We start from the raw sequence: 18,307 nt of genomic DNA on the forward strand, positions 1-18,307 counted from the left end.
TTACCTGTGTAAAAATATTCTATCATTTTTTTCCAAGAATTTAAAGATCTATATAGAATCATTCAAAGTCCTCTAATAATCTTTCTCCCTTTTGCTTTACACAGCTGAATGCACTCAGGCTAAACACTCAGGCTAGTTGAAATTTATGATCCTTCCCCAACAACAAATTATGCCACCTAAATCATCTTGATATAAATAATTTTTACTTACTTTGTTATAAGTTTGTCAAACAGCACAGATTGGTTCACACTACTGTAACGACTTCGAATCCTACAACTTCGGCGAACTTCAACATCACCATTCTCTTCATGCAGGCGTTCTTTAGTTTGAACAATGTTTCTAGTCCTCAACGACCGAGTAACCGGAACCACTTTGTCTTCAAGATGTGTAAATGAAAATAAATGGAAAGATTTTAAATAATGGCATTTATAAAACAGTTCTAAAATGAACAATTGAATAGCTACACTTTCATGTAACAAGATCATAATATCTTGAACTGACCTATCTTAAAAATATTAGGAAACAAAAATAAAGTTACAGCATACACCTACCATACGATCCAGCCATTCCACTCCCCAGAGAAAAGGAAAGATATATAGTACAAAGATTTGTGTTCAAGGCAGGTTTCTGATAGCCCCAAACTGGAAACAACCCTAATGTCCACCAAAAGATGAATAAACAAATTGTGGGAAATAACCTAAGTGTCCATCAATGGATAAATGGATAAAGAAGATTGTAAAAATATACACACATAAAAGAATACTATTCAGCCATGAGAAAGAAGAATATCCTGTTGTTTGGATATTCTTCCAAATACCCAAGGTCCATGGATGGACCTTGAGGGCATTATGCTAAGTGAAAGAAATCAGTGAAAGACAAATACTGTCTAATATCACTTAAATGTGGAATCTAAAAAAAAGCCAAAATCGTAGAAACAGATTAGGATGTTGGTTACCAAGGCCTGGGAGGTGAGAGAAAAGAGGCAATGTTGGTCAGAATACAAATTTCCAGCTATAAAATATATAAGCTCTGAGGATTTAATGTACAGTATAGAGATTATAATTAATATATATTGTATTATATACTTCAAAGTTGCTGAGAGTAGATCTTAAATGTTCTCACCACAAAAAAGAAATAGTAATTATATGACATGATGTTGGTGTTAGGTAAAACTATGACAGTAATCATTGTGCAATATATAAATGTACCAAATTAACATTTGCTGTACACTTTAAACGTACACAATGTTATATGTCAATTATATCACAATAAAGCTGGGGGGGATACACAAATTGTGGTATATTCATATAACAGAATACTCAGCAAGAAAATGCAACAACATGGATGATATTCAAAAGTAATTATACTAAAAGAAAGCCAGACAAAAAAGAGTGCATACTGCATAATTTCATTTACATAAAACTCTAGAAGATGCAAACTAAACTATAGTGATAGGAAGCAGACTGGTGATTGATCAGGAATCTTGGGGTGTGGAAAGCCTGGAGAGGAGCTGGGGGTATGATCATAAAGAGGCCTGAGGAAGTTTTTGGCAGTGATAGTTATCTTTACCATCTAATTGTGGTGTGGTTTCACAGCATACATTTGTGTCAAACCAAACAAACTGTATACTTTAAATATGTACAGTTTACTGTATGTATCTCAATACATTTGTACACAAAATATGAACTACAGGTTTTAAATCTGAAATGACTTTAACATTATTTACCTTCTTTGCACTCTTCTTTTTTCTTATCAGCCTGCTGTCTGGCCAATTGCCTATATAAAAAAAAATATTAAAAATTTTAAAATAATTGACATAATTTTAAATCCCATATTTTATGATAACTAAAAAATAGGGTAAAAAGTTAAATCAGCTTAGAGAATACTAAGATACGTAAAAGGCTAAAAAACACTGAAAAATAAAAATCTTTAGAATATCTATGCTCACGTATGTTTAGTTACGGCTAAACAAACTCTGAGAAGCCTGTTGTGAAATGCAATGATACATGCATGAACTCTTAAACAGAATTAATCAAAGTATCTTAGTTAAAACAAGAAATTATATCATTAACCTAAGTACTGGGGTATAACTGAACTGTAAGTATTGAGCAAAAACAAGACAATGTGTTTTATATCATAGGAATATAGTTATTGCACATCCTTGAAATATTTGTAACTATAAACAGAACTAATGTCTGTTAATTTCCTTCTAAAAACATTTGCTGGCTACTAACTTTATGACCTGCATTATCATTCACCTGCAGAAACAGTCCCATTTATGAATCAGATATCCCACTTACAAACTGGCAGACAGAATCTACTGAGTTGGAAATTAAACACTTTCAAAGGCTTAAAAAAAACAAGTACCCTCCCCTAATATTTTTTCCAAAATCCACTGAACAAACAAAACAGTTTATCTCATTAACTTATTTTTAGGGACACAATTTTCCATACCTAGATAGCTACATCTATTAATCAACCTATATGTCAAGCTATTTGCAAGTGGGCTGGTTATACACATGGGATTTCAAATGTGACATTTTAAAATAAAGTGGAACCATCTTATCCAAAAGTTAAATCATGTGTCCTCACAATAATGTAAGTCATCATGAACTCATTATCTCTTTTGGTAAGAACCAAGAACAAAATAAAAACATTTGAGCAATCCATCAACAGGTCAGGGCTAGCTTGTTCACAGGCTCATAGACATTTCTCATAAAAGAACCCCTCCCTCCATACCATGCAGGTCTGCACTTCCTATTAGTCCCTATTAAATGCTAGAACACAATGATAAAACAATGTTCTGGCCCCCTCCTCTCCTCTCCCTCCTCTTTCTCCCTTTCTCACCTCCCTTCCTCCCTCCCTCTCTTTTTTCTCTGCCTGTTGGGGAATGGGAGCACCTCTCCCCTTGCAGGGGTTGATAAACTTTTTCTTAAACAGTTAGATAGTAAATATTTTAGGCTTGTGAGTCATAGTCTCTGTCACAAGTACTCACAAAAACAATTCTAACAACGAAGCAGGAAAGCAGCCATAGAATGAATGGGTATGGCTGTGTTCCAATGAAACTATTTACAAAAACAGGTGTCTGGACTTTTCTCAACTCCTGCGAATCTGATAAAAGCTACAGATCTTTTCTACCTAGAAAACTGCATATACACATACAAGTTTATATCTTCTTTCAGAGGTTTCATATGCCCCCTGAAAACTATGATTATTGGACCATAATCAAGAACTACAGGACCAAAGAAATAAAGATCCTGCCCTCAAGGTACAGTTACTCAAATCTTTCTATATTAGTCTAACAGTCTTAGTCCCCTGGTCTTTGAGCCTCAGAGAGAAAACAAAAGAGATGGGAGGGACATAGAAAGAAGTAAAGAGATTACTACACTCAGGCAAACTAGCAACACAAAAAGGGTCACCCTGGTAAGAAACAGGAAACTACATAAAACAAAATTCAACAATACTGTAGGCCACTTTATCTAAGTCTTATAGAAACAGATCCTGATGTTATCACTATGTAAAATAAGTCTTTGTAATAATGATCTTAATTCAGAGATTATATAAGATAGAAATTCTTCCCCTCAGAAGGCATATAAATGGCCAATAAGCACATGGAAAGATATTCAATGTTATTAACCATCAAGGAAATGTAAATCAGAACAATGAGATACTTTCACACCCACTAAAACGGCTAAAACCAAAAAAAGATGGACTATGACAAGTGTTGACAAGGATGTGGAAAAACTGGAACCCTGATACACTGTTGGTGGGAATGTAAAACGGTACAGCTGCTTTAGCCAACTGTTCAGCAGTTCCCCAATGTCCCAGCAATTCACTCCTAGGTATATACCCCAAATAATCAAAACCCTATGTCCACACAAACTGAACACGAATGTTCACAGTATCATTCATAACAGCCACAAAGTAGAAACAATCCAAATGTCCATTGTGCAACAGAATCTTATTCAGGAATAAAAAGAATGGAGTGCTGATGGGTACACAATAAAATGAACCTTCAAAACATACCAAGTGAAAGAAGCCAGACACATAAGGCCATAAATATGATTCCATTTACATAAAATGTCCAGAATAGGCAAATCCATGGAGATGGAAAGTAGATTAATGGTTCCTAAGGGGCCAGTGGGGAGGGAGAAGGAGGTGGGAGATAATATAACAGGATTTCTTTCTGGGGTGGTGAAAAAGTTCTGAAATTGGACAGTAAGCGATGGTGACACAATATTGTGAATATTCTAAAACCACTGAACTATATATTTTAAAATTGTGAATTTTATGTTATGTGAATTATATCTCCATAAAGTTATTATTTAAAAACAATCTGAAAAGACAGGAATTCAATATATTTTAGAAGGAATCAAATTTAAAAATACCAAGTCACTCATCTTTAATTCTAGATTAAAAAAGTACCTATTTTAAAACATTCCTTTATACATTTTGAACATAAGGTCCAGCACAACTTGAATAAGGTACAGATTTTTTATTCATGTTTCACAACTTGAATAAGGTACAGATTTTTTTAAAAGATAAAGACTTTAAGGACTTCCAACATTAAATTTTTTTGACTATGTACAAGCCAAACGAGACATAGATTTATTTACATTTTATACAAATAAAACTATGAAACTGAACACTAACAAAAATATTAACATGAGGTTTTGCTGAAATAAAATAGCCATTTGCTGTGTGAATATGGTACAGACTGCTATCAGTTTCTCTTAAATTTGGTTTGTTTTATGTCATGACTCAATTCATCCACTTCTCTTTTTGAAGTATTCCAAACCTTCATTTCAACAGCAGGTCATGACATCACATCCATGGCTTTCTCTTCAAAGCATCATTTATGTATTATGGTCAGACTCAGTTTTTATCTCATGAGCCTGAGATAATTCAAGCAGTACTAGTTACTGCCAACTAGTTGTAAGCACAAATGTAGGGCCTGAAATTTTATGACTATTCTCTGCAAGGTAGCAATTTAGATGATCCAGAATGTCAACTTTTACTTCAGATCATGAAATAAATTTTAAAATTCTCACACAGAATCCATGGGCCACTCCCCACACCCCAAGAAGACTTGAAGTTTCAGAAATACTGGGGTAGTTTAAATTGTATTTCAATCCTGTAAGTTGTACATTTCTCCCCCCACTTTAGCATCTCTGAAATTAGAGATGGGTCTTAAAATTGATGGAATGTTTAACTTTCGGTGTTTTTTTTCTCTTTTACTGTCTCATGAAATAATGAGTGTTTAAATTGCTGCTATCTTGGATCCCATGAAATACAGTAGTAAACATGCCATAAATAATGGATGAAAAAATGGATGCAAATTTTAAAATGTGTAATGAAAGACTATTTAAATAACAGTAGCAAAAAAAATAGTAACAAAAACAAATTTAAAAGGGCATGATGTCATTTATCTGGAAAATCTGCTACATAAAATAATCAAAATAAACTTAAGAGGAGGGTTCTAGTCCTATAAGTCATTATGAGAAATTTATGAGAAGAATTAATATATAAAACAATTATTTCATCAAAAGAAATTTATTCTAATTAGCACTTTCCCGCTCATTTATGTTAGGCCCACCAAAGTGGGAGGAAAAGTAAAGGTTTTTAGCTAATTAAATTTAAATCTGCCCCTAACCAAACAAATCCAAGTTCCCTGAATCACCTATCTAAATTCACTAAAACTAATTCCTTGAGTATTAAAATGGAATTCATGCCACCTACCTCAGGGTTCTTGAGAAATGAAATTTAAGTATGTATAAAGCATCTAGTCCCCTTAGACAAGTAAAAAAAAAAAAAAATCATGTTCTGTCTCCTATGTGACTGCTCTAGAAGCATACTAACACAAATTCATAAATAACTCAGAATTGATTTGCTTGATAGCAAGCAAACAGAAATATAATTCCTATTCTGAATAAAGGCTTTGTATAATTATGAACAAAACCACATATCATAAACAAGTTAAAACGAAAAAGTCACAAATATACTCAAATAGTTTCAAGCAACTTTGTCAGCTGCACTCACACATATCACAAATACTCTCTGTGAACAAGAAAATAAAAACAAACCTGGTACATATTAAAATTTTAATTCAATGATATTCATTTGTGGTAATTTCATTTCGTCTTGATGATTGGTCAAGAATACACTTAAAAATTAAATGCAAATCCTAAGTTACTTTAAAACTATTTTGAATTGGAATTCAACCATCTTGTATTACCTTGTAAAATGCCTTCCATTAGCACGTTTCTCTGTTATTTCCATATTCTTATCAAAACTAGAATCTGAAGAATTCTGTGCATTTTTTCTCAAAGACCTTAAGGCACGCGTCCGGTGGTAGGTTTCAACTTCCTTAACTGAAGACCCATCCTTTAAGAAAAATTAAGAAAGCCATCTAAGTTTTTCTTCAAACTCTCTAGTTAAACTCCTAAGAGTTTTCTTTGATTACAAGTTTTTAACAACTGCTTTTTGTGCAGAATCATTCTGCATCTCCCCAAGAAACTACAATAGTATCTAAACAATCATTTCATGATAAACAAATACCAGCAAATTTCATGATAAACAAATACCAATATCTATGAAATAGCTAATATAAAATTTATTGATGGTTTGTGGCTCTATTTCATAGCAAGTACTCCAGGGAATAAAGTATATAGTTTACAACAAATGCTCCTTTTAGGCTATGGAAATCAGAAAGACCCACACACAAACCATTGCCTGTCATGCAACCACTGGCAGCAACTTTAAGGTAACTGGACCATCAGAACTATAATTTGGGCTTGGATGACAAAAGGAGTTATTACCATCTCTTTCACAGTTTCACCCAGATGATGCAACACTTGAATTAAAAAATTGTTTATGTATGTTAATCTGTTATAAAAACCATAGTGCTCTACGTAACTTTATTATTGCTCAATAGACTAGAGTTTCTCTTAGTGACCTGCTTTATGAGCTACAGAGCTTGTCATGAAGTATTCAAAAGTTCATACATATCTCTCTGAAATCATATAAAGGCTACTTTCACATAAAAATAAAAGACCAAAGTACCTAACAAGTCTCTAATTACATGCCATACTACTCTGAAGATTGGTAATTCTAGAAAAACAGGCAGTATTTTTAAAAACCTGCAACATTAGTGTACCCCCAACCCCTTAGGCTGGCTTTACCCAGTCATTTCATTTTGTTTTATCAAGACATTTGATCATTTAATTTTGCTTTGAGCACTGGTTCACAAGTAAAATAAGGATATGTAAACCACAAGGATTTGTGTTAAGAATTAGGCGGGTACTTCATAAAACGTTAAGTGATACCACTTTTATCAGTGTACCTACATGTAAGGATGGTTGAAAAAGGAATACCTTACACTTTTAAGTAGGTGTCTTATTTTTAAAATGAACAGCTACATCTTAGATGGGTATAACAAGACTTTCTAAGAAAAATTTTATGGGAATCTATTTCCAGAGTCTCAACTTCCATATGTACTTAAAAAAAAAACAAAACTGATTTGCGTGAAGGCATCCTCTTCCATTTACCTCTCTCTCATTTTACAAAAGAAAGTCATGTCTCTCACCCATTCTCCATCTTACCATTGTGGACTGCCTCAAGGCCTTAAAAACCTTCCTAAAGCCAAAGAAAAACACTAGTGCAGGTGTTAAGAAAGTGAATGACAAAGCAAGGCAACAAATCCTTTGTTAGGTAAGGTAGTTTCTAATTTTCTGCTTTCAACAAAACTGAAAGGAGACCTAATCAAGCTAAGAGACCATGAAAAAAATTTTTGGGCTAGTGTTTTTCAGCATACAAGCCAGAAAAACCGAGTGGCACTGCTAAACTCCTTTCATTACTGTCTACTTACTTATGTGAACAATGTTTCTCATTTCTCAGTGCTTGCATTTATAAAAACAATGAAACTAATGACAAACATGATCTTCAGCAGTAAGATTCTTCCACAGATATATGGGTGGGGGGACTTCAACCACATGAAATCCTAATGAAATCTTACTTTCTATGTTTAATCATTTTTAATCAAAACAGGTATGTTTTTGCTGTTTGAATCAATTGAATATTAATAGATTGTATTTCTTATAGCCTTGTGATCACAAAAAAGTGTAAAACACTTCGAATTTTTACAAGTACAAAAGGACACTTAAATTACTTTTAAGTACAAAAGTATATCAAGATAAAATGCTGTGGGTTAAGTGAATTGAGAATACAAATTAAAAGAGAGGAAAAAAAAGAATTAAGATAAAATTTCTGGCTGTTAAAGGAATGTGTTTATGTATTTTTTTAACGTCCAAGACAAATATTAAATAACTACGGTTTTTAGATTCCAGTGGATAAAAAGACCGATGTAGTAGTTTTATTTTTTTAATGTCAGCACTGTAGGATGACAGAAATGATCCCCTTCCTAACTACTTAAACCAATCAGGATGGGATAAACCTTAGATAGCAAAACATTTTAAGGGAAACCTTTAAAAGTACAAGAGAATACAGAGAAACTCTTAGAATAAAACATGGGCAAAAACTTTCATAACATTGGATTTGACAATGATTTCTTAGATATGACACTGAAAATACAGATAACTAAAGAAAAAGATCTGGAATTAATCAAAATTACAAACTTTTGTGCCAAGGATACTATCCACAGAGTGAATGGAAACCCATGGAACAGGGGAACATATTTACAAATCCAATTAACTGACAAAGGATTGATATCCATAATATATAAAGAACTCCTATATTTTTTTTTTTTTTAATTTTTTTTTTTAACATTTATTTATTTTTGAGACAGAGAGAGACAGAGCATGAACGGGGGAGGGTCAGAGAGAGAGGGAGACACAGAATCTGAAACGGGCTCCAGGCTCTGAGCAGTCAGCACAGAGCCCGATGCGGGGCTCGAACTCACATACCGCGAGATCGTGACCTGAGCCGAAGTCGGACGCTTAACCAACTGAGCCACCCAGGCGCCCCAAGAACTCCTATATTTTAACGACAAAAAACAATAAAAGAAATGGGAAGAAGACTTGAATAGATATTTCTCTAAAGAATATATACAAACGGCCAATAAACACAAAAAGATACCAAACTAGTCACAGAGAAACACAAAGCCAACCTACAAATGAGATGTCACTTCACACTTGCTAGGATGGCTATTATAAAAAAGAGAAAATAAGTATTGGTAAGTATGTGGAGAAATTGGAACCCCTGTACATTGGTGGTAGGGATGCAAAATGGTACAGCCACTGTGGAAAATGATATGGCAATTCCTCAAAAAATTAAACACAGAATTACCATATGATCTAGCAATCCTGCTTCTGGGTATTTACTCAAAAGAAGTGAAAGCAGCCATTTGTATACTCATATTCACTGCAGCATTATTTACAATAGCCAAAAGTAGATGCAATCCAACTGTTCAATGATGAATGAATTAAAAAACTGTGGTCCTTACAGTAGAATATTATCCAGCCTTTAAAAAGGAAGCAAATTTCAATACACTGCTATAATGTGGATGAACCTGAAGACATTAGGCTAAGTAAGATAAGTCACAAAAGGACAAATATTGTATGTTTCCTCTTATGTGAGGCTCCTAGGGTAGTCAAATTCATAGGGACAGAAAAGAATGGTAGTTCCTAGGTGCTGGGAGGAGGGAAGAATGGGGAGTTACTGTTTAATGGGTACAGAGTCTCAGTTTTAGAAGATAAAAGATTCTAGAAATGGATGGTGATGATGGTTGCAGAACAAAATGTACTTTAAGGCTACAAAACTGTACACTTAAAAATGGTCAAAATAATATTATGTTATCAATGTTTTATTACAACAAAAAAAGAAAGTAGTATCATCATACTCCTGAAGATAATAAAAAAGGTTTGTTTCCATAGGAAAAAGGGAGGGAGGTGCTAACTACTGGGAAAAAAGATTCCCTGAAAAACTTGGAAGACTTAATTTTGTAAGTGGTATAAGTCAATCTTTGATTTGCATAGTGAGTAGCTTCGTTCATACTCCCTAAATAAGTGCTAGGCATCAAGAAAAGCTTTCCTTAACTGTTTGGAGAAAAAACAAAACAAAACAGATTCTTGGGGAATCACCTACATAGAGGTACATAATGGGGAGTTTTAAAATATCAGTTTTCAAAAATGTTTCTTACAAAAACAATATAAAAATAAAAGCAATACATGCTCATTATAATTGGAAAATGAAGAAATGCACAAAGATGAAAACATCACCTTTAATTCCAGCTACCCAGGATAAATGTCAACCTTCTGGTGTATTAACTATTCTTTTCCTATGCAAACATATTCACACAATATTTAAATTGGACTATTATTTATGTTTTGTAACTTTTTTCTAGTAACACAAAACATTTCCCATGCCCTGAAATACTATTCTAAAAATCTTCTAAAATGAATGACTAGTATTCCAGCCATTACATGAATCAATTTAATAAACTGCTTAATGAATTATATTTAAATTATCTGTAATTTTTCGTGTTATAAATACTTCCAGATGGATTATCTTATAAACATCTGATTTCCTAAGGAAACTAGCACAGTTGTTAAATCAAAGTCACAGTTTAATACAGCTTATCAAAATAATTCTCAAGGGGTAAGTTAAATGCCAACTGTGCATTAACATTTGATGATAGAAATGAGTACTTTCACTTTCTATTTTTTACATTTTACAACATGTATTACTAGAAAAAAATTTTCTAAGAAGTAAAAAGCCAAGAGAAAACGTGCTGAATCTGAAAACTAAACCTGGAGATGTAATGTCCTCATTTATTATTTTTTTTAAATCTACTTAAATAATGAGAGCACTGATAGTTCTTTAAAGTAGAGTTTTAAAAGAGGAAAAAAATATTTTGTTAAGATTTTTCAGTCTCTTATAATCTTGCAGAATCAGTAAGTTAGTTCAGGGAAGAAGCAACAACAGAACAAAAGCTTTTCCCCAAAGTAGATACAACTGCGTAATAGAAATATTCTAATATGTTTTCCCACAAAAGACCAAGCTCATCCAACCTTTAAATTCCTAACAAAAAATATGTATGTGGGTCAGTTGGTTGAGTCAATTCAAGTCTCAATCCAACCACTGAAGTGTAAACAGGATTTTTAAAATCACAGTCAAAATACTGACGTAAAATGTATTCATCTAGACATAGGACCCCTTGAAAGCTTGATCAGCATATTCTAATACACAATGGTACACATGTTATACCTAGTATAGCAGTGATATCCCTCCTAAGCTTCATCTTTTTTTTTAATGTTTATTTTTGAGAGAAAGAGGGAGGGAGGGAGAGAGGGGAAGAGGTGGAGAGAGGTGGAGAGGTGGAGAGAGGGGGAGAGGTGGAGACAGGGGGAGAGAGGGGGAGAGGGGGAGAGAGGGGGGGAGGGGGAGGGGGAGAATGTATGTGTGCACACTAGCAGGAAATGGGCACCGAGAGTGGGAGACAGAGAACCCAAAGCAGGCTCTGTGCACCATCAGCACAGAACCCAATGTGGGACTTAAACCCAAGAACCGTGAGATCATGACCCAGGGAAAAGTTGGACGCTCAACGAACTGCGCCACCCAGGCACCCCTCTCCTTAGCTTCATCTTTAAATAAAGGTGTGTGGGGTCCAGTCTTCATCATGAATCTATTCCACAAGCTCCAGCAATTTGATTTCTACCTCTTCAGCTCTTAAAATAGACCTAAAACTATCTCCCAATAGCTAAATCCAATGGACTCTGCTCTACTCCACTGACTTCTATGGAGTTGATCACTCCCTTCTTTAAGTGCTTTGATCCTTTGGTTCACATGATACTTAAAAAAAAACAAAACACCATAATTCATTCCCTTCTCATCCTTAAAATATAGCCATTACTGCGGATCTTCTTAAATATATTTGTGTTTTGCTATGTCTTCTATTCAGCTTCAAGAATTCAACTATCACTTCTATACAGGTTGACTACCAAAGATATATAGTTCTAACTTCTCCCCAAACTCTAGCATACTCCCAAGGGTCTACTGCACACCTCTTTCGCTGGAAACACTGCCTTCCCTCTCTATCCGAATAACTCTCAGATTTCTTGCAGTATAATTTGGCATTTTTCTCTCTGTTCCTTCTAGTATCACTTTAACTTAGCCTCTAGTTTTCTCTGCTTTGGTTTATTGTATTAATAGTGTACCAATTAGGAGCCCAAACTCTTTTTTTAAGTAGGCTTCATGCCCAGCAGAGAGCCCAGTGCAGGCCTTGAACACATGACTCTGAGATCAAGACCTGAGCTGAGATCAAGAGTCAGATGCTTAAGCAACTGAGCCACCCAGGCGTCCCAAGAGCCCAAACTCTTAAAGACAGACTGTCTAGGATTGATTCTTGGCATGTCACTTAGAGCTGTACAATTTTGTCCAAGTTACATAAGGTCTTTGTGCCTTGGTTTCCATATCTGCAACGAGGATAATAATAGTTACTTGATAAGGCAAATGTATGTGTGTATATTACGTACCATGCCTGGCACGTAGCAAGTGCTATGTGTAACTGGTAGCTATTAATATTATAATATTTTAACTGGTCTTCCAAACTCCAGATTTGTTGACTATAATCCATCTTTTTTTTTTTTTTTAAGTTTACTCATATATTTTGAGACAGACAGACCATGAGCAGGGGAGGGACAGAGAGAGGAGAAAGAGAATCCCAGGTAGGCTCCACACTGACAGTGCAAGACTTGAACTCACAAACTGTGTGATCATGACTTGAGCTGAAATCAAGGGTCAGATGCTTAACCACTGAGCTACCTAGGCACCCCAATTATAATCCATCTTAAACACTATTTTATCAGATTCCTGTTCCAAAAGTTGCAACTTCTAAGCATAAAATCAAGGGCCAGTCTTTAACAGGAACTAACAAAAATGGACTACCTACTGTTCCTTCAAAACAAGTATACTCTCTTGAATTCAGAGCAGCCATGTCATTCAACTTCAGGGTGCAACATTCATTGCAACATGTCAAAATATCCCTATTCATGCTTTGGGATACTTCACTAAGCTGTACACTTTCCATTTTTCTGTGTTGTGTTATACTTCAAGTTTTAAAAACTCTTCCATATGTTGTACATCAGTGTCATTTGCAGTACTTTTCAAACTTTTAAATAAACAGACTTTAAAAGTACCTTCTACATACCACAGCACGTTTTATTTTACCTAACATATAGAACAAAAATGTAAACACAAGCTAAAAGTAATGTATAATCATCTACCTGCTACTATCTATGAGATACTATCCCCTACTATTAGCAAGAAACAACCCTAAATTTCGTGAATCAAAGAGCCTCGGAACTGTGAAAGCACAGAAATAGGCAATGGCTAGTCTGACTCTGGGGGAAAACGAAACCACAAAAAGGGCATCTGAATGGGTGAAAATGCTAGATCTTGTGATCCAAATACGATGAAAATAAAAGCTTAAAAAACAAAAAAAAATTTAAACAAAACTTCAGAGAACACATACAAGTCAGGAGAAAAAAACCCCAGCTGAGTGAGATAATATTCAAAATGTGAATATAGAATGTGGTTTTAAATAGGTGACTATTAAGTATCTTCAGAAACCGAAAATAAGGTCAGCTTCTGAGATGAGATGAAAATACAAGTTAACAAATTAATATGAATAAATTTAATCATCTTTAAAAGTAACTTACCCTAAGAAATGATCTGTCAATAAATATGTGGCTGAAAAGACAAGAATACCTAAATACTCAGAGTGATCAAGAAGTTAAGTTTCTGAAATGCACGATTGATGTCAAAAGCAACCTGTAATAGAACCAAATATATTGAATGTAAGCCCCCAAATTAGAAAATATTCCAATCACAAAGGTATGTTTCATTTTTGGTATTGGTGGGCTTTGTGAGGATGAATACATTAGCCCTTAGGACTACCCTTTTTTTTTTTTTTTTTTTGAGCCAATCCCATGCTAAGTAACCCTCAGAATATAATTTGGTCTATGGAGAATTTATAGAAGACAGGAATACTATGGCTCAAAAAGGCATAATCCCTACTAGAAATCCTGGCCTGGGGAAAAAAGTCCTTTTCATTCTACCAAATCCATCTGAGTGCTAATTATTCAACCACCACATACCACTGATATGGCAATTATGGCATATAGTTCTGTACATTGATGTGTTAGGTGTCCTCTGCTAGACTAAGTTCCTTCAAAGCAAGGACAGTCAACAATAAATATTTATTATGTATCTAATACACTCTAGGTTCTATTCTAGGTCCTGGGAAAACAATGCTGAACAAAAGGTCAAAACCCTGAACTGTACAGAGTTACATTCTGATTTAGCTAGACACAAAATGTTTTAAAAGTAGAAAATTAATAGAATATGTCAGAAAATGATAAGGAAACATAAAGCAGAGTAAAGAGAGAGATGAGAGCGATCTGTAATTTTATTATTTTGTGTGTGTGTTTTTAAGTAGGCTCCATGCCCAATGTGGAGCTTGAAAGCATGACCCTGAGATCAAGAGTTATATGTTCCACTGACAGAGGCAGCCAAGTACCCCAAGAGAGGCTTGTAATTTTAATAAGGTGGTTAGAGTAAGCATCACTGAAAAGGTGAAATTTTAGCAAAGACTTGAAAGAGGCAGGTTCTCCTGTGTAGAACCTGGAGTGACATCGCTTATCATAAAGGTGAATTTGAGCAAGTTATTTTAGTCTCTCTGCCTCAGTTCTCTCATCTGAAAAACAAAGATTATCATATCAACCTCATAAGAGGATTGAGTTAACAGTTGTGAAATTCTTGGAACACGTTAAGTACTATAATTTCTGAGATTCTTTTTATTAAAAAAAATGTAAAAGGTAAAGCAATGGGTCATGCAGATATTCAGGGGAAGAGTACGCCCAACAGACGGTAGAGAAAGTATAAAGACCCTGGTATTCAAGGAGCAGGTTGAGCAGTGTAACTGGAATACATTAGGTTTTGCAAAAAGGAAAATGGGAGAAGACGCCATCATAAAGAGAAAGGGGCACCCAAACTTTTAAAACTTTTAGAGATTTTTGAGCAGAGAAGTGATCAACTGCTTCTGACTTTTACAAAGATCACTCTGGAAGCTATACTGAGAACTGATGATTGTGGAAGAGGATCATTATACACTAACTAGGGTGGAAAACCAGGAGGCCAGTCAAGAATCTATTTTAACAACCCAGGGAAGAGATAATGGCTTGGGGCTACTATGGTGAGAATGGAAGAGCTGAGAAGTGGTCAGATGCTGATTGTATTTTGAAAGTAGAGCCAACAGAATTTACCAATTTGAAATGAGGAGTCAGGAGTCTCAGGTTTTTGGCCTGAAGAACCGGAAAGATGGAGTGAGCATTAAAATGGACTGTGGTCTTAATTGCTGACAGTGACTGAGTCCTAACTATATGCCAAGTGTTCAAGTTATCTCCTTACATGCATGATCACACTTAGTCCTCACTACCCATGTGGTGAGTATCACCTCTTAACAAGTTTATAAACCTGATTATTACTAAGCTGAGATTCAAAACTAACAGTTGTCTTAAGCACCTGTATTACTTATGTTCAAGACGTCATTACAACCACAGGATCTAGCATTTTCAGAAGACAATAAATATTCAGTAAGTATTTATTGAAATAATTAGATTTTCTGAACACAGGTTAATAAGTGACCCAAGTTCAGCGCAGAAGTGTCTGGCCTCCTCAGATCTCAAGCTCTGTCTGTGATTGAGAAACAGATCCTGAAAGTCAGGAAAAAAAAATTTTTTTTCAATTCAGAATCACAACTTCAGAGATTAAACAGACTTTTTCACTCCCCTCCGTAGAGGAACAACTAGTACAGGGTGCCTAGAAAAGATACGGATAACCAATCTCATACCGCGATCACTCCCTTAACTATGTTTTGTCACTCTCTCCCCCTTGGCCTCTGACTTTCCAGCTCCTAACCCTCTCTCTGGTGCTATTTTTCTCGGCCCTATGTCTACCCTCCCTCAAACAGAACTAGACTACTTCCTGCTGCCTTAAGTTTTCTAGTGTTGCTTCCTTAACTTCTCCACCCTTTTGTTAACGCTGTCTCCTCCACCTGCGCCTCCTCCAGAGGCTGCTGCAGGGGGGTGGAGGGACCCTCTCTCCTGGCCTTAAATCTACACATCGAAAATCCTATCGTACTCCAGATCTCGAAGGAGAAGCAATTCTTTCAAGACGACTTTATTGCTCCGCCCCCTTGGAAACTTCCCCTATAGACATCGTTTATAACTGCAGCATGATATAACAGAAAGGGAAAGAAAGGTTTTGGAGGCAGAGGATCCAAGTTCCAATTTTAGATCTACCACTTACTGGCTACCTTCTAAAGTCCATTTTTTTCGTCTGTAGGATAGATAGGCATAACTACCCATTTTCATGGAGCTGTTACGACGCTTAAGTGAAGAAGGTGTACGTGAAATGTTGGTCTCCGTCCCTCCACATTATGCAACCTGGTGTTATTCGCTGTGCTATTACCGAACCTCTCTGGATCGCAAATGAAGGTCAGGGAACCTGAATGACCATCCTTCTACTCCTGTGGCCCCTAAAACATCTATTGTGCATCCAGTAGGGCGTCCGTAAACGCGTGCGAACCTAGGGCAGGCGCCTGGGCGATAGGTTAGGGAGATGGGTGAGATGGGGGTGGGGGCAGCCCGACAAATCAAGGTTCCAGAGGGCTTCGGTTTCCTCGTTCGCGAAATGAGGTAGTGTCGAACTGCTCAGCCCTCTTCTACACGGCCCAATCTCTTGCCCCGACCCACACCCACCGGGGCTCCGATCTTAGGAAGCCTTCCATTTTACTTGTCCTCCGCAACATTCCTCCCACCCCCCACCCCCCACCCCCCACCAACTGTCACCCGGACCGCGCCGCCCACCCCCAAGCCCCACCCGGACAACCGGCCGCTGGCAGTCCCGCAGGCCCGGCCCCAGGGGCCCGCCCCGGCCGCTACTCACACTCGCCGCGGTAGCGGTGACGGCGGACTGCTCAGCGGCGCGGGCCGAGCGGAGCCGCCTGCGGCCGATCTGCTCCAGGCTGAGGAACTCGTTGGACAGGTCCAAGGGGTCGGTGGCCGAGGAGGCGGAGTGGCTGTGCAGCTCTAGGCTGCTGCGGAGGACCACCATCTTCCCTCTCTCCTCGCCGGGCGTTCGCGGCGGGAGACAGGGTCCAGTCGGTCCGGCAGCCGCACAGGCTCTTCCGCGCTACGAATTCTGGCGCCACAAGCTCCGCGCCAGCCGCCGCAGCGCGCGCACCCGGAATCCCTCCGCCTCCTGTCCCGCCCACGCCGCCTCACTAAAACGGCGGACTCGAAACTTTCCGCCGATCCGCTGGGCGAAAGACTTCGGGCCGAAGTTGAGGAGGACCTGCACCGACAGTGACCTGGACATGAGCGGACGGTGGCGGGAGAATGCTGACTTCTTTTTTTATATAGTTCCGGCTCCCTGAACTCAGCGGAGGGAGACGGCCGGTAGCGGCACGAGGTCCCGTTTGGAATTTTGGCGCGTGGATGTCAAGGGGGGGGGGGGGGGTTAGGGAGGCTCCTCCGGTTCTGATTGGCTGGCAGGGGTCTGGCGGCTCCTCCCAGCCCCGCCGGTCACCTGCCTTCAGCTTCCCGCCACGCAGGATTCAAATGCAAAATGCTGAGTCCTTGACTGGAGCGGGATAAAGCCCTTGGCTTAAACAGGTTTTGACTTTGATCCTTAAGAGCTTTTTACAGATAGCTTAACCAAAACAATTTACCTAGCAAAAGAAAACAGAAAGGGACCTAAAAGCTAGCCTGCAGAGTGCTATAGTTGAGGCCAAAGATTCTCTACCCAGTGCTGCCGCATTCCAACTATACGCTCTTGAGTAAATTATTCCTTTGTGGGTCTTAATTTTCTCATCTGTAAATCAACTGTAATAGTAATAATAGTAATAAGAATAATAATACCTGTGGATTTAAGATATTCTACTTTAGAACCGTGTTTGCACATAGGAAGAACTCAATAAATGTTTGCTACTATTAAACAATTACAGAAAATGGCTTCTCTAAGATACAGCAGTTACTTGACTACTTTGAAATAGATAACATGCTGAATGATCAGAATGTGAGAGAGGAGTTCTGGTGAAACTGAAAAAACCTTTATTGATTTGGATAACTACGTTTCCTTAATTCGACACTTATTAAATATTTATTGACAATCTATTTTGTGCCAGGCAGTATTCTAAACATCGGGGATGCAGCAATGAATAAAAAGAACAAAAATGCCCTCGTGGAACTTAAATTCTGGTGGAAGGAAAAAGACAAGAAACTAAGTA

The 18,307-nt window shown here is 37.1% G+C and overlaps 1 protein-coding gene across 4 annotated transcripts in view; it reads right to left on the reverse strand.

Moving 5' to 3' along the window:
• ATAD2 (ATPase family AAA domain containing 2) overlaps positions 1 to 17,516 on the reverse strand; it is a 68,013-nt gene extending 50,497 nt beyond the window's left edge. For 3 of the 4 annotated variants that reach the window (XR_006198103.1, XM_042923214.1, XM_042923213.1), the window contains exons 1-4: positions 16,966 to 17,516; positions 6,236 to 6,384; positions 1,727 to 1,776; positions 211 to 376 (exon numbers count right to left, since the gene is read on the reverse strand). Coding sequence is in view for 3 of the 4 variants with exons in the window: in XM_042923214.1 (XP_042779148.1) it covers positions 211 to 376; positions 1,727 to 1,776; positions 6,236 to 6,384; positions 16,966 to 17,133 (533 nt within the window). In the remaining variant the exon portion in view is untranslated. Of the gene's footprint in view, positions 1 to 210; positions 377 to 1,726; positions 1,777 to 6,235; positions 6,385 to 13,676; positions 13,782 to 16,965 lie in introns of those variants that run through there. The other variant, XM_042923215.1, reaches the window with a different exon arrangement.
• Positions 17,517 to 18,307: the final 791 nt, after the last annotated feature.

Source organism: Panthera leo, chromosome F2 (genome assembly GCF_018350215.1).
Source record: "Panthera leo isolate Ple1 chromosome F2, P.leo_Ple1_pat1.1, whole genome shotgun sequence".
Lineage (NCBI taxonomy): Eukaryota > Metazoa > Chordata > Mammalia > Carnivora > Felidae > Panthera > Panthera leo.